A 14,570-nucleotide genomic window follows, 5' to 3' on the forward strand; every position below is an offset into this window, starting at 1 on the left:
CATTTGTGATATTACTCCTCAAAGTAATAAGCCAGTCTCTGTACTATCACCTTGATGTGTGTAAAAATCCATGATTATGATCATGTCAGAGTTAGCCTGTATTTGGAGAGTACTGTAGGTGCAGTTAGTGACCCACACAACAGAATATAGCAGGCCCGTGTCATGGGCCTGACCTGTTATTGCCTCCTACCATAAAACTGTCAGATAACACACTGTAACCAACTCTTGAAAACTCTTTGGGATAGAAATCCCCAGCAACAAGGTGGGCCCAGAAAAATTGAGTGTAGGCCAAATTGGGCACCTCTGGTTTAAATGCAAAAACCTGTAGGCTAGAAGCATAGCTTGTAGCTCCCTGTGAGGAAAAGCATTTCCACATTAAATGACTCTGAATGAATGCAAATAACTTTAGATCCAGTTTTATTGCCCCATACATTTGCTGGACATAAAAAAGCAGGCTAATGTTTCAGTCAATCATTCTACCAAATCTAGCACTTGGACCATTTTTACACAAATCATTTCCCCTATGTATTTAACCACAGTGTACATGTAATTCTAATACAAGAAAACTAATTTGTTCTTGTACCTAGATCCAAGAAAATATCCAACCCAAACATATTGTTCCTGAAGACAATGACCTGAACAAGTTATTTTTACAGAGTAAAATGTACTTCCGTTTTTTTTAATATATACAAGTCAACTGAAAAAAAACAGTTACAACAGGGAAACAGGACAGAAAATAGTACAGACATATAAACTGAACAAATACAAACATAGAAAACAAACAAAGAGCTTTGCAGAAGTACTGTGTGAGAAGCAACCACATTTCTGTTAGTCAGTGGATGAATCAACATCAACAAACCCTCTATGGGTCGGTCTCCAATACATGTAATAAGGAAGGTCAGTCCATGACTAACTGGGAACTTCAGCAGAGAGATTTCCATTGACAAAAACTTTTAGTCCAGGACTAGGCTCAATCGGTGTACAGAAAAAACAGCCCTACTTGTCTGAGTAGAACTCGGGCAAACTAACATCAACATGAACACTGTCCCTACACATGGCATGCCATTTTTCAGTATGCATCTAGCTAGCAAAAGTTCATGAGGGCGGGAGGCCAATTTGAGGACCAATAACTATTCAGCTCTGGGCGTTGTCAACCCTGCAGGAGAGAGTAAGAGTTGCATCAATGTTGAATGAGGCACTGGCTTGGCCAACCCCATCTCCATCAGGACCCAGTGTCTCAGCAGAGCATTTAGCAGGGAGGGAGGTGTCGACCCAGAATGAAGACGTGAATCTGGAAGTGTTGAAAGAAGCACTGACTTGGATGCAGTCTCCATCACCTTCTCACACTGAGTGTAGGAACAGTGTGCAGGTTGACGTGGAAACAGAAGCGTTCGTGGTCATCCATTTTGTTTAGCATTCCCCTGAGAGGCAGCGGTTGCTCGCTTCCCGAGCGCCGTGACCTTCCCCCGGTAACCTTTACCAGTAGAAGGAGCGGGTGAGGAAGCTGGCGGCCGTGTTGAGCCAGCCGCTGCTGCCTTCCTCTTTGGCACCGGTCCGGGACACGGCGCGGTCGAGCTCCTTCTCCGGACTCTCGTCCTCGGGGAGGTAGTCGGGCACCTGGGAGTTCTCCTGGATGGCTGTGCTGGACATGCTGAGAGGGATCAGGACCTGGAGGAAAAAGGGCAAAGATTTTGCGAAAGGGGCAACCGTCTCCTACCCTGGAAATCCAGAGTTCTCGCGAGAGCACAATTTGAATTTGTGTTTGCAAGATACTCTGGCCACAGGCAATGATGCAGGTTACGTTTAACGCAACCATCTGCGGTAACCAATCAAAATCAAATCGGTGTATCTGATAAAGGCGGGGCAGGGGGGAGCTAAACTGATGACGACAGCGCTAGAACTTTCGTTTTTGGTCGTAGTGTTATCCAACTGCGTCGAAGTCCAGAATCATTTAGAGTAAACATTGGTTGTGTTATCCAATTGCGTGCAGTGAGATTTTCAAATGCATGCTTGGTGCTGCCCCTGGAGTTGGGCCATTTTCATTATTCGTGGCCAAACCCTTAATCTGAAAGATTCCAGGTTCTGGTTTCCTACCAGGCTAACAGTCTCCAAGGCGATACAGGAAAATACTGGATGATGAGGAGATGGAGACACAGAACTCAAATCCAACTTCCCTACTCAAGCCTATTAAATCTGGGTAAGTTGAACTCTTCATAGTATGGGTGGCATTTGAATAATTGGGGCTGAGTGGAAAAACAATGACATACAATAAAACAATATAATAACAATTGAAGATTAAAGATCAACAATGGACATTCATCCACTCACCTCCTCCCCGGTATCATTCTTCACTACCTGCTGGGCCTGCAGGATTTTAGTTGATGCAATAGCAGTGGCAAGACTCTATACAGAGAGACCACAGAGTTAGCTCAGAACAGCTAGGCAGGTATAGTTTAGCTGTCAGTTCTATGAATTTCAATTTGGTAAAACATCACTGATCAAACCTTCTGTTTACATCTGTTCTGTTCACATAACATTCTGTTAACTGACTGCAGTGGGGTATTCCAAGTTGTAGGTTTAGTGATAACCCTAGGTTAAGTTATTTCATTGTAAACCTTGTAAAAGAAGAACTTCTTGGCTTTACTTAGTTAGGAGAATAAAGCCATAGGTCTCTTCTATTATGAGGGTTACCACTTCCTCTGGGTTAACTTACCCAAACTTACCATCTACTTGAAATGTACTTTAAACAGTGATAATTATAGGTTTTTAACTGTACTCTGCTCCATACTACAGTATGTAAATCGCCCCTTGGGGTCAAATAAAGTGTTTTTGAACTGAATTGAGTGCACACGTCAGGTTTACACAGTTCACAATATGAGTTACTGGCAGGCGCACACAGATCAACATGAAAAGCACAGTGAAAGTGGAATATGGTTAAAGGATGTGTGCCTGAATATTTGAGTATGTTTGTACTGGACTGTAGTATACCTCAGTGGGCAAGTCGGCACGAATGCGCACGGTGCACCGCTTCATGGCCATCTGGAATGTGAAGCTGATGACCCCTTTGACCTTCAGTAAAGCCTCCTCACACATGCCACGCTTGTCCTACAGAACACACACACACACACACACAAATATATATATTACATGAGCTCTGTGGCATAGGTTGGTCAAAAGATAAACCATTAAGTCATGAGGTGAAAAAACTGCTACACAAGTTCACACACTGTCACCAATTGTTTTAATATTGATTTAAAATCATCATGGAGTCAAGTACGAAAAAATTATTTGAATGTGCAGATACCACTAGATTAACTTTCTCAATTATATTTACTCTCAATACAGTTAAATCGTTACATCAGAGTAATTCAATTTAAAGCTCAGAACAAGACAAAAGCAAAATAATTAAAACTAGACCCAGGGAGAATAAAATGTCATTAAAACAGTCTGCAAATAAAAGGGAACTCACCAATCCATCTAGACCCTCGATTTGTAAGGTGACTGTTTTTGCCTTCTTATTGGAGGTGTTGATGAAGAACTGGGATTTGTTTCTCCTCTGCTGTTGTGCTGGAGTTCTGAATGTTTGTGTGTTGACTGGACCGGTAAGAACGTCATACACATCTTTGGCCAGGACAGTTATGTCATCAGTCAAACCCCCTCTAGTAAAAACAAACAAACAAACAAAACACATTTGAATCGGAGTGACATTTTCACCGTTCTACACCTACCTAAAAGACTTGAGACAGAAAGAGAAACCGCGAATATCTTCCTTTATTCGTTTTCTACTTGATAATGTAGTAATGCATAAACAAGACTGTAAATAGTGAATTGGCAGATAATGGAATAAAGCATTTGGGTTATGAGGGTGTATGGTTTTACTGGGAGGCGACTCACCTCTCCATCAGGTTTTCCAGGCTCACCATCATGCCCAGTTCATTCTTCATGGTGCTTATATTTTGTGTCAATTCTGCCAGATACCGCAGAGTCTACCAATGGACAAAAGCTATTACAACAATCCATGGAACGACAGTCCTAAATGAGCAACACTGCTACAGCATTTATTTTACACACTATTACAAGGCTGGCTTTTACATTCTGATGGGGATAATAATTAAACTTACTTGAAGAGTGGCGAGGAGGACGTTAGGATCTTTGTGGTCTAAAAACAGAACGAGACCAGGAAGACAACCCTGGTCCTGAACTATAGCCTCGCGGTTCTGAGGCTCGGAAGCTAGATCCCGCAGTTGGGTCACTACTGCCAGAGCATCCATCATTATGTCATCCGATAAAACCTGTTGAGATGATAAGTCGACAGCCGTCAACGTTACTGAAAAATAATTGATAAAACATAGTAATTGGGGCCAAGGATTTTCAACAGTTTAATACTACAAAGAGACACAATGCTTCTAACAGTTTAACACCACATTGCAACACATTTTGCAGTATGGTATTAGAAGTTAGAACGCAAGGGCCACATTGTCTAACGTTAGTTTGTAGCGTAAATTAACGTCAACATGGACTGGACACATGACGTTAACAATGTAGCTGGCCTGAAATAAATGTAAGCGTATTAACAAACTTGCTATTAACCAACTACCATGTAGCCAGCCAACTACTCTTCTTAACGTCATCAAACAATGTAAGAATACTCATATTGCGTTATTATGACAAATGAGTGCTAACGTTGGCTTTAGTTAGCAATCGAAGACGTTAATGTTAATAACGGCACTGATATTTCTGAAACTAACTTTAGTCCTTAACTTGGGGAACACATTAGTTTATTGGCTAGCACCTGGTGCGTTTTGGAGAGCAAAACTACTCTTTACATGTTGTCCGCTAGTTTTCGAAACCAACGCAAAGATATCCTAACAGATTAGCATAACTTGCTGCTAAATGTCACCTAGCTATCGAGCTATGCTAACTTCCGATTACTTCGGTATTTTGTACACGACATAAAATAAAAACCCAACGGTCACAAACCTAAACTTAATTGGATAAACAGACTTTTGGTGTTAAGAGTTTCAAAGGGGTCGACAGAAGATTTATTGTCAACAACTTAAGGCATAATTTAATTGAACTTACCACCGACCGAACGAACTGAATACACTCACAAATACAAAATTCGTGCTAAAAATCTTCTAGCCCTATCATTGGTCGGAAGGCTAATTTCATGTCACACCATTCCAAGGCCCCATTGGCTTTCTTCATTCGTGCTTTTGCAACATCCAATCACAACCTCGTTTGCTGTTACTGCTTTATTTGAGTTCACCTGCATTGGAAGCGTGACTCGACTTCATCGGTGTGACTTCGGCTCTCCATCGAGTGTTCAAGTAATATTATAACTTATATAAAAAAGTAAGACTACATTTGGGTTTGGATTAATGCAGCACATAGGTGAGTATTTTACATATGCTTTCAAACACCCCAACGTCGAGCTTTTAGCGTTATTTTAACTTCCCTATCCAATGATGACCGTTTGTTCGCTCTGTAACAAGAGCTGCGGTGTTTTGATGATGGTGCTTTTTACACGAGACTGCAGTGTGCAAGTGATAGCTTTGAAATAAAACAAAGGCATAAGGTTACATGGTACTCGTTTGAATTGAGTGAACACAGGGACATTGCACAATGATGAATCGCGATCAAATAAAATATACGGTTTATTTCGTTTATTCCGTTAACGCACGATCAAATAATGCAGCTAATTTGATTCGACCCATCACGTTGTTGTTGGCACGTAGACACAGTCAGTACGATATGTAATCGGTCCTGTTTGGAGCCGGTAAGTCATGATACAGCGTTCCGTTGTTTCCCACTTCTCAGAGCCAACAAGACAAGCTGCGTGATGTCGCTTTTAGAAGACATCGTGGATATACTGCAATGTGTCCTTGAGTATTTCGGAGTTCCTGCTGACATGGTGAGTGATGTTAATATAAGAAAGGACCTATGTGCAATTAAATATACTTTACAAAGGATGTGGGATTCTGTCTTAGCATTTCTGTTTACTGGACTATTCAAATAAATAAACATGTGAATAACATGACTGGTGTTTCAGCTGGTCCCGGTGTGGGACAACCAACTCTGTGGACAGTATCGAAGCATCGTTCGGATGATAGGCACTAATTTGCCCCTGACTCCTTATCCCCGACTCCACTTCCAGGCAAGTTGTGTACTCCCTTGTGCTGGTGAAGTAGACTAAATGAGGAAGCAGAACTTCACCTTTTCATCTTTACGTTTCTCTTTCCTCCCCTTTCAAAAAAAATTAAATAAATATATAGATTCCGTTGCAAGTCCACAAGAGACATGGACATGTTGACATCAGTATGGACAGCCCAGCAATCCCATCTTTTGCAGATGTACTTTGGATAGCAGAGGATGTAGAAGACCATTTCTCCAAATTCAGGTTGGCTCTCCTATTTTCGAGTTTTGGTAGAATACTGCTCATAGTTCATCATATTTGTCATTGGTGTATCTTAAAAGGACATTGTTAGTGAAGAGCTATGACAGTATCATAAGCAGTGGTACCACTCAGTGGTATACATTTATGTGTAATAATGATATGATTGTGTAGCCTGGTCCTACCATACTCTCGTACGAGAGTATAGGACCAGGCTAATGACTGTGTGGAATTTAATGCAAATGGCTTGCGTTTTTGTTTTGGTCTGTAGAAATGCTATTCCGTTGAAAAGATGTCCGGTGCCTCAAGTGTTTGTAACACCACCAGTGGAGATGGTTGCAGGCCCAGTGTCCCGGACATCCTCGGCTCAGCTAGGTGGCAGGATGCTGGGGCAAAGGACTAACCCGGAGGCCCTGAGGAAAATCTCAGCCCTGGAGGAAGAGCTGCTTAAACTCCGTGCTCAGATTGCAATGATCGTCACAGCTCCATCAGGTACTCATTTGTATAAGCCAGACCTATTGACGTCAGGCTTTGCAGATTAAGCTAAAGTTACTCTTGCATAAAAAAGTGGTTATGAATCTAGAATTGATTTGATGATTAAATGTAAATTAAATTAAAATGGTTGGAATTTAAAGTGATTTATATAGTTCTCTTATTCCTCCCTCTTTTGTCTGTTTTCCTAGGAACTACTCCTCCTAATAAGAACTCAGTCTCCCCCTGCCGATCCCCTCTCCCACCTCCTGTTCAGACTTCAACCCCTCGAGCTGCTCCTCCACCCCCTCCTCCTCCTCCTCCTCCTCCTCCACCTCCACCTCCTGTCTCTGACTCTCCAACACCGTCTGCCCTGGAGACCATAAAACAGCGGAGGGCGGCAAGCAAAGGCCAGTCCAGGAGGAGTGAGCTATCTGCGGGCTCCGCCTCCACCGGTCTCCCCTCCATGCTGGATGTGTTGAAGGACCTGAACCAGGTCAAACTCCGCACGGTGGAGAGGTGTGCACTCAGGCTAGGGTGATGCTTGTTTAGAATAGCACTGGGTAGTAGAGAGATCAGAGGGAATGTCACGCCTATCTTTAATCTGATGTGTGTTTTAAAGTCACGTCCATGAATTTTGCTGCTCTGGCCATACAAGGGTTTGCCTAAATATTGTAGAAATTCACAATGTGTATTTCTACAATATTATTCCTACCACTACTACTACAACGATTTCTATTACTGCTATTATGTAACATAGTATGATAGTATCTTGATATTGTACAGTTAACCCATCGCATCCATAGTTTGAATATGAATTATGTGTGTGATTCCTCCTGGTCAGGTCGCCAGGCGGAACCCCCGTGAGGAAGAGGAGGAGCAAGGGCACTGTGTGTGCGTCGGACCCCGCCGCTTTAATTGCAGAAGCACTGAAGAGAAAGTTTGCCCATCGCCAGAGAGACGACTCCTTCGATAAGGAGAACAGATCGGCTGAGCTGTCGCCCTTCGGAAGTCCCGAGGCGCCATTTGTGAGTGGCACAGCACTCACTTCTCATGTTTCCTATTGACTTGTGGGCAGGGACACTTTCAACAGTAATTCGGTGCGCACAGGGAGCAGAGGAAAGAGGGTGGTTTGAAGTAGTCCCTTTGTAGAGACCAGTGGTATTTTAATAACATCTTACAAAATATTTGCTTTAGGTTTGAGGCATTTTTATTTTTGGTGAGAAAATAAATACTCACTGCTCCTTTATGACCTGCTTTATGAAAATATTTTGCATTCTGAAACCCTGCAAAAAAAAAGAAGTTTTAAAGAATGGGAGGAGTGGCAAAATCATGTAATTATTACTTGACGCTTGAAACATGGTACATGCAGTACACAGATGCAGAAAGGACATGTGGAACAGCCTCATCTTGAATAATTGATTTACATCGCTATACAAATAACCTTTGTGCTCTGCAAGACCAGATTTGATTTAAAGGGACAGGATTTGATTCTGATATGGACCATAGAAGTTAATTGTATTGAGTTTAGTCAGCTGTGTGTGCGTGTGCGTGTGTGTGTGTGTGAGAGAATACCACCCCTTCGCCAAATTTAGTGGCAAAATGATTGATAGGACATTGAGAACCCCCTTTCCACCCCTGCAGGACATTACCATGTAAATTAAATAGAAGTTATCAACAGACAGCTTTATGTGACTCCCTAAGGGCAATTGCGCAAGATTCTATACAAGGACCCCCCCCCCCCCCCCCCTCTTCTATCTTGGTGGCTGCATGTGAATAATTTAGAGATGTGTACGTGTTGGTGTTTGTGTGGAATGCAACAGAATTTGTGTGTGCTATAGAGTGGTTATGTAAGATGAAGTTTCTCACGTACGCTGTGATGTCATCCTCCCAGCTGGGTGGTCTGTTTTGTTCTGTTCCATAGGCTTAACAGAGGAGTTCTGTCCTAGTTAAAATCTCTGCTCTCTGATTGGTTGCGGCAGAGCAACAGTCTTCTCTGGGTTTTTTTTGTTTCCCTTAGATAAGGGGAATATTCAAGGCAAAAAGGGATTTAGTGTTGTTTTATTATTGCGTTTAGTCAGCTGTGTGTGTGTGTGTGTGTGTCTCAATACTATCCCTTTGCCAAATTTAGTGGCAAAATATTTGATAGGACATTGAGAACCCCCTTTCCACCCCTGCAGGACATTACAATGTAAATTGAATTGCGATGGGAGCTAGTCAATTAATCTAAACTTATTTTTTTTACTTTACCCTGTCCTTCATGATGGTAAACTAAACAAGCCACGCCATTTGTGGATATAACCTTCGGAAAAACACAGACCAGCATAATGAACTGATTAATCGACTACAAATAATTGTTGGTTGTACATGGCCCTAAATGAAATGTATCCTGTGTTAGATGTTTAGCCATCAAGAGCAGTCATAAATTTGATTGAAATGATGTTGTCACGGATTTCGAGTTTGTGTAGTTGACTTGTTTTTCTCCTTCTCCAGACCCAGAGCCACACAAGGCGGAGCCAAGGACGAATTCACCTCTAAACATTTTGACCCCACGGTCGCCAGCAACCAATCACATCAGACGTTGGTGTGTTTCATATGACTACTGCATACTTCAGACACTGCTTTCACAGGGCCTTGTTTATGTTACTCACCCACTATCTCTAGATGGTGTTAAACAGGCTGCCTTGTTGTTTTTCCACTGGACTCCAGGTCCTACACAAAGGTACTTTTTTTGTGGCTTTGATACTAGTTTACTCCAGGCGAGGGATGAAGTTCAATAACGCAGTCATTTCAGTGATGTTTGTTCATGCTGTACATGTTACATTTTTTATTATTATTATTTGCTTTTTTCTGTAGAGCTTTTCTTGTAAAGCCTCGCAATAACGGATTCTGTGATTGCTAATTGATGCAATGGCTATTTTGGTTTGCTTAGGTGAGAGCTTGAAAATATGTCTGAACATAACTTATAAATTGTATATGACCTCATGTTATAGGTTGTGCAAAAAAAAATTATGCATAAATTATAACCGCACAAGGATACAAGTAGCCTTTGAGAAATCCACCAGGGGCACTCTTTAAGAGAAGAGATACTAAAAATACATTACTTGTATATGTAGAGGGCAATACATTAACACTGACTACCTGTCGACACGATCAATCATACGATCTTGAAGACTGGTGTGAACTCTGGATGCTCACAAGGTTGTTTCAGCGCCTTTGTTCGAAGTCAAGCAATACTCACCACCAGTGAGCCTCTCTAGCTGCGTACTTTGAATCCATGAAAACCTGTTTAAAACCCGCAGGTGATGGATCGTAACTGTAGCCCTAATCTATGCAATGGCTTTATCTCTATGGTCTATGGTTTCTTTTTTTGTTTGTCTCACTTTGCTCTTCTTGGCCTCTCGTGTCCTCTTCCTGGATGCGTACGGTGTGGGGCTGTCAGGTTTGTGCCAGGGATGGATTGGCACACAGCCCTCAGCATCTGCTGCACTTTTCCATTGTCTCAAATAACAGGCAGCTAAACTGATCTCGAACCAGCAAGGGCACCTTCTCTTTACGTTATCTTTTTTTTCCCTCTTCTTCAAGGCAAACATGAAGTAAAGACATGCTAAATGGTGCTAGCATTTTTTTTTATTTTTCTGTGGCATTTTGCCTTTCGCCTCGTGAGATGCCGCCACAATGGTGGTTGATGTCCACACTCCTATTATGTCATGTGGTCAGAAATTGTGGTGATGGGGTGAAAAACTGTCCTGGTGGTCTAGGACCTGCTCCCTGCCTCTGGAGTCGACTAGTTTAAACTCCTGGCTCATGGGTTTTATGGGGGAGAATCCTGTTTGAGATTGTATGCTAGCTCTAGTGACGGTGTCATCAGACCCTAGTGAGAATGGCCTGAGACGCGCTTGAGATCTGTGCGAGATCTCTGAGGCCTGCGTCAGACTGCGAGCCTGCCTGACTTGTGTGAAACTTACAAGACTGTGAGTTTCGGGTGGGAGATTGTGTGTGTGTGTGTGTGTGTGTGTGTGTGTGTGTGTGTGTGTGTGAGGGAGAGCAAGGGAGAGCAAGGGAGAGAGACTCAAGCAGATGCTTTATTGACACACACAGCTTGGCATGCTCTGAGGATTCCCACACCATGCTGGGCTGTGAAAGTGTGTGTGTGTGTATTCTGGCAGACCTTTCCTTTTTCCTTTTTTTGCACATTCAGCTGTACCAGACAGGCTCCAGTCTGCCTCAGTACCCAGCCAGGCCTGTACATGTTTATTTAAAAGGTTTATATCCTGTCCTCAATGTCAGTCTCTTGTGGGAGAATACAGAATGTTTTGGTATTTGAGTATGTTTTGAATGTTCATTTAGATTCTGACTCACTCAAAGGTGTGAGGCTTGTAGTGTATCTCCTCAAGCTGCAAGCTGTCTGGTGTCTGTCTTTCTATCAAAATAAAAAAAGATTGTTGCTTTGGAAACTACTATGTTCTCAGACTATTTTTCAAATATTTTGGTTGTGTTGTATACATTTATTTTTTAGCATCTGGGATGGGGATTGATCTGAAGAATTCGATGAAGTGGTAAAATTTAATAACATTTTTTATTCATCACAGTGTATGATGGTCAGTTGGATAGTAGTCATGGGTGTACTGTAACTTGAAAAGAAAAAAAAGGCAACATCACTGACATTTGGATATAAAGGGCCAGATTAACTGAAGCTTATAGTCAGTTATGAAAAATTATGTTTAAAAGTCTTATTGGTATAAGAAAAACACTCAAGTTATGGGATATAATAGTTGCTCTTCAAAAATTGAGTTGATTTTAGCGAAAGGAGAAACATTCATGGTTTTTCACCCTGTCATTCAAAGCCTGCATCATGGACTTGCACAATGATCCAGTCTCCTGATCGCTTCTATTCAGTTCCCTAGCCTAGACTACAAACACAAATCTGTCTGGGAGATGGCTATATGCCGGGTCGTAGTCACCATGACAACTGTTACCATGTAATCCTTAAGGACGTCAACAAAGGAAGTTATGCAGTGGCTGAAGAGCTAAAACTGAAACTTCCAGAGACCTAAAACCTCAAGAGTTGATCTGAAGGGGGCAAAAATGCCCTGATTTATTAAATACTTTGTGAGATTATAAACCGCTTTGACACTTCAATGACACTGGAGCCGCACTCACAGTGCTAATTTTCACTCTTTTTGACAAAGATTAACACCTGGATAATGTCAGTGTACAGTGTTGGCCTGCTAAAAAATTGTCAGTGATAAAAATAGTGTATATAGGTGTTGAAGACACAGATTACATATAGCGCCTGCCTGTACAGAACCATTAAGGAAAGAAAATGACATTAACTTCGTGGTGGCAGTAGAAAGAACAAGTCAGAGGCAGTGCCTGTTAACATAATCACATAAAAAAAAAGAAAAGAAGAAGAACCATGGAATAATTTACACCACTTGATAAAAAAGATGTTTGCTGATGTTAAGGCTAGTTTGCAGTTTGTAACTGTAATCACCTGTCAAAGAAACAATGCAGTGTAGTATAAAGACAGAATTGTATTTAAAATGGAGTTGTCCTTCTGTCTGGTTCTGTCGACTTCTCAACTTGAAGGATGGTAGCAATACATATAAGTAACACAAGAACCAGGGGCATAATGTACAGTGGCTTGCAAAAGTATTCAACCTCCCTGAAGCTCATCACCATTTACTGATTTACACATACCGGTATGCTGTAGTAGCCTGGCTGATTATAAATTGATGTTTTTAAATACAGTTGCTTACTCAGTTCGAAGAAAATACCCATGTGGTTTAACGCTGATGCACAGAGTGCAAGTTTATTGCCAATTAAAATAAAGATAAATTAAAAATAAAATATTAAAACCAAAAATATTCTACCAGAACAAGTATTCAACCCCTTTATATCAATAGTTGATACAGCACCCATTTTATGCCAAAAGAGGCTTAAAGGTGTGTGCTTGAACACAGCCACAAGACCCAGGCTGATGCAAGCTGGTTTTCTATGCCAATTTCAATGGATATCTGGGCAACATAGAATGTAGGTGTTTATTTTCGATTATGCCAAAACAGTTGTTTCTTTACACTTGGGATTTCATTGAATCATTGCAGAATATTCACTGAACTTTCAATATTCAATATTCACTTTTTGAGCCACTCCAGGTTTACTGTGTTAGCACTAGCAGTGTTAACTGTGCCTTGGGGTTAGTGTTCTACTGGTGGGCAAATCCCTCCCCTAATGCTGTTTCTCTTGTGATTATTCCATCCAGTATTCTACTTTGCTATGGTTGAAACTGATTTCTTGCTATTAATCCTGTTTATTGTTTTTCATGACATTGTGCATGGTGGCTTCAAACTATTTTGTTCCGTGCATAATGACAATAATGATATTCTATTTATGGTATTTGTAGAATTTGTTACATTTCAATCTTCTTATATTCTTAAGTTTCCCAACTGCTGCAGATACTGTAAGACTATGCCCACTATGCCATATTTTACAACAGGGATGGTATTTTTTGACGCATTGGTAGTGTTTGACTATACACCTCATTGGCACATTATAGATTAGCCAAAAGTACGAGGGTTTGAATACTTGCAAGTAGTATATCTGAGTTTTATTTTTTCAATTGCTTGTATAAGGATAACAGACAAATAATTTACTTTGCCTTTGTAAATATACGACAGCATAGACATCTTAAGTAAAACACTGATTGTGAAAGGAAGTGTAAGAATCTTTTGTAACTGTGAAAATGGTGATGACTCTCAGAGGGCTGAATATTTTTCCAAGCCACTGCATGTACACACTATACAGTAACACAATGATAATCCTGGCACATGTATGTTTCATTTCATAAAACCCTCTCACTCTCTCTCTCTCTCACACTCTCTGTCTGTCTCATGTCTTCTCCAAGGTTTCTCTTAAAAAGGCTGTACAATGGAGTTTGAAAGAGTTTGAAAGTTAAAATCAATTATCATATAATGTCAGTGCAAGCTGTACAAAAAGGTAAAATATGTAGGAATGTCATTTATTTTAGTTTTAAAGATCCTCTAGAAAGGTTATATTCATCTGTACACTTTGTATTTCTTCAGTTACTTCCTGTGTTGGGGTAGCTTTCATCTTGTGCAGTCCAGCTGACTGTTTTGGCTTCTTCACTTCTGATTCCCTTTAAAAACGTCCTTTTAGTCGCATCCAGTGATGCAGTGTTGCATCGTGGGTAAACACATGTTTGAATGGCTCTTCATATCCCCTCCCCCCTGAAAGGATCCATTAAAAACTATGGAAGTGTTTTTTTTGTTGTTGTTAAGAAATAAAAAAAGGAAAATCCCCAAAAAATCCATTAGTCAGAGGTGAAGTTGAGGTTTTTGGTTTATTTGGCTTCATCTCTCTGCTTCAAACTCCATCTACGATCAGGCTTGGTCCTCCATCCACAAGGGTGCACTATACCCTGCTCGTATGACTCCTCTGAACACCCCTCAAAGCCTTCAGCTGGCAGGAAGCTACAGGGCAGAAACAGTGAGGAGCAGAGGAAGGAGGTTTTGGAAAAAAGTGCCCCCCTTTTTTAAAAAAGGCCGTATGGAGTGGAGGTTCACGGCGTCCCAGAATCCTCTGGTCCCTCGGCTTCCTCCTGGAGCGGGGAGCCCGGCTGCGGCTCCTGCCTGAGTTGCCGCCAGCGTGACTTGTTCTTCCGCAGGTGTCCCATCATGCTCTC

The 14,570-nt window shown here is 41.4% G+C and overlaps 3 protein-coding genes across 4 annotated transcripts in view; 1 reads left to right on the plus strand and 2 right to left on the minus strand.

Moving 5' to 3' along the window:
• Positions 1-400: 400 nt before the first annotated feature.
• Positions 401-5,169, minus strand: armc1l (armadillo repeat containing 1, like). The gene is made up of 7 exons (XM_062551647.1): positions 5,083-5,169; positions 4,122-4,292; positions 3,895-3,986; positions 3,470-3,659; positions 2,989-3,105; positions 2,329-2,403; positions 401-1,668 (listed from the first exon to the last, which is right to left on the minus strand). The coding sequence occupies exons 2-7, from the start codon at positions 4,272-4,274 to the stop codon at positions 1,477-1,479; spliced, it is 819 nt and encodes a 272-aa protein (XP_062407631.1). The 5' UTR covers positions 4,275-4,292; positions 5,083-5,169; the 3' UTR covers positions 401-1,476.
• mtfr2 (mitochondrial fission regulator 2) lies at positions 4,511-11,322 on the plus strand. 2 transcript variants are annotated; one of them, XM_062551646.1, is made up of 8 exons: positions 4,511-4,561; positions 5,821-5,914; positions 6,053-6,157; positions 6,276-6,400; positions 6,666-6,886; positions 7,078-7,384; positions 7,710-7,893; positions 9,359-11,322. In XM_062551646.1, the coding sequence occupies exons 2-8, from the start codon at positions 5,843-5,845 to the stop codon at positions 9,401-9,403; spliced, it is 1,059 nt and encodes a 352-aa protein (XP_062407630.1). In that variant the 5' UTR covers positions 4,511-4,561; positions 5,821-5,842; the 3' UTR covers positions 9,404-11,322. The 2 variants fall into 2 exon arrangements, with proteins under 2 accessions (XP_062407630.1, XP_062407629.1); XM_062551645.1 differs by lacking the exon at positions 4,511-4,561 and adding an exon at positions 5,269-5,394.
• A 103-nt stretch (positions 11,323-11,425) lies between these two features.
• LOC134098566 (cAMP-specific 3',5'-cyclic phosphodiesterase 7B-like) overlaps positions 11,426-14,570 on the minus strand; it is a gene marked incomplete in the record, with an annotated part of 22,761 nt that continues 19,616 nt past the window's right edge. Inside the window, 1 exon segment of the mRNA XM_062551644.1 lies at positions 11,426-14,570. This exon segment is cut by the window's right edge and continues 71 nt beyond it. Within this exon segment, the coding sequence (XP_062407628.1) occupies positions 14,448-14,570 (123 nt within the window).

The sequence above is a fragment of the Sardina pilchardus genome, chromosome 12 (assembly GCF_963854185.1).
Source record: "Sardina pilchardus chromosome 12, fSarPil1.1, whole genome shotgun sequence".
Classification (NCBI taxonomy): Eukaryota; Metazoa; Chordata; class Actinopteri; order Clupeiformes; family Clupeidae; genus Sardina; species Sardina pilchardus.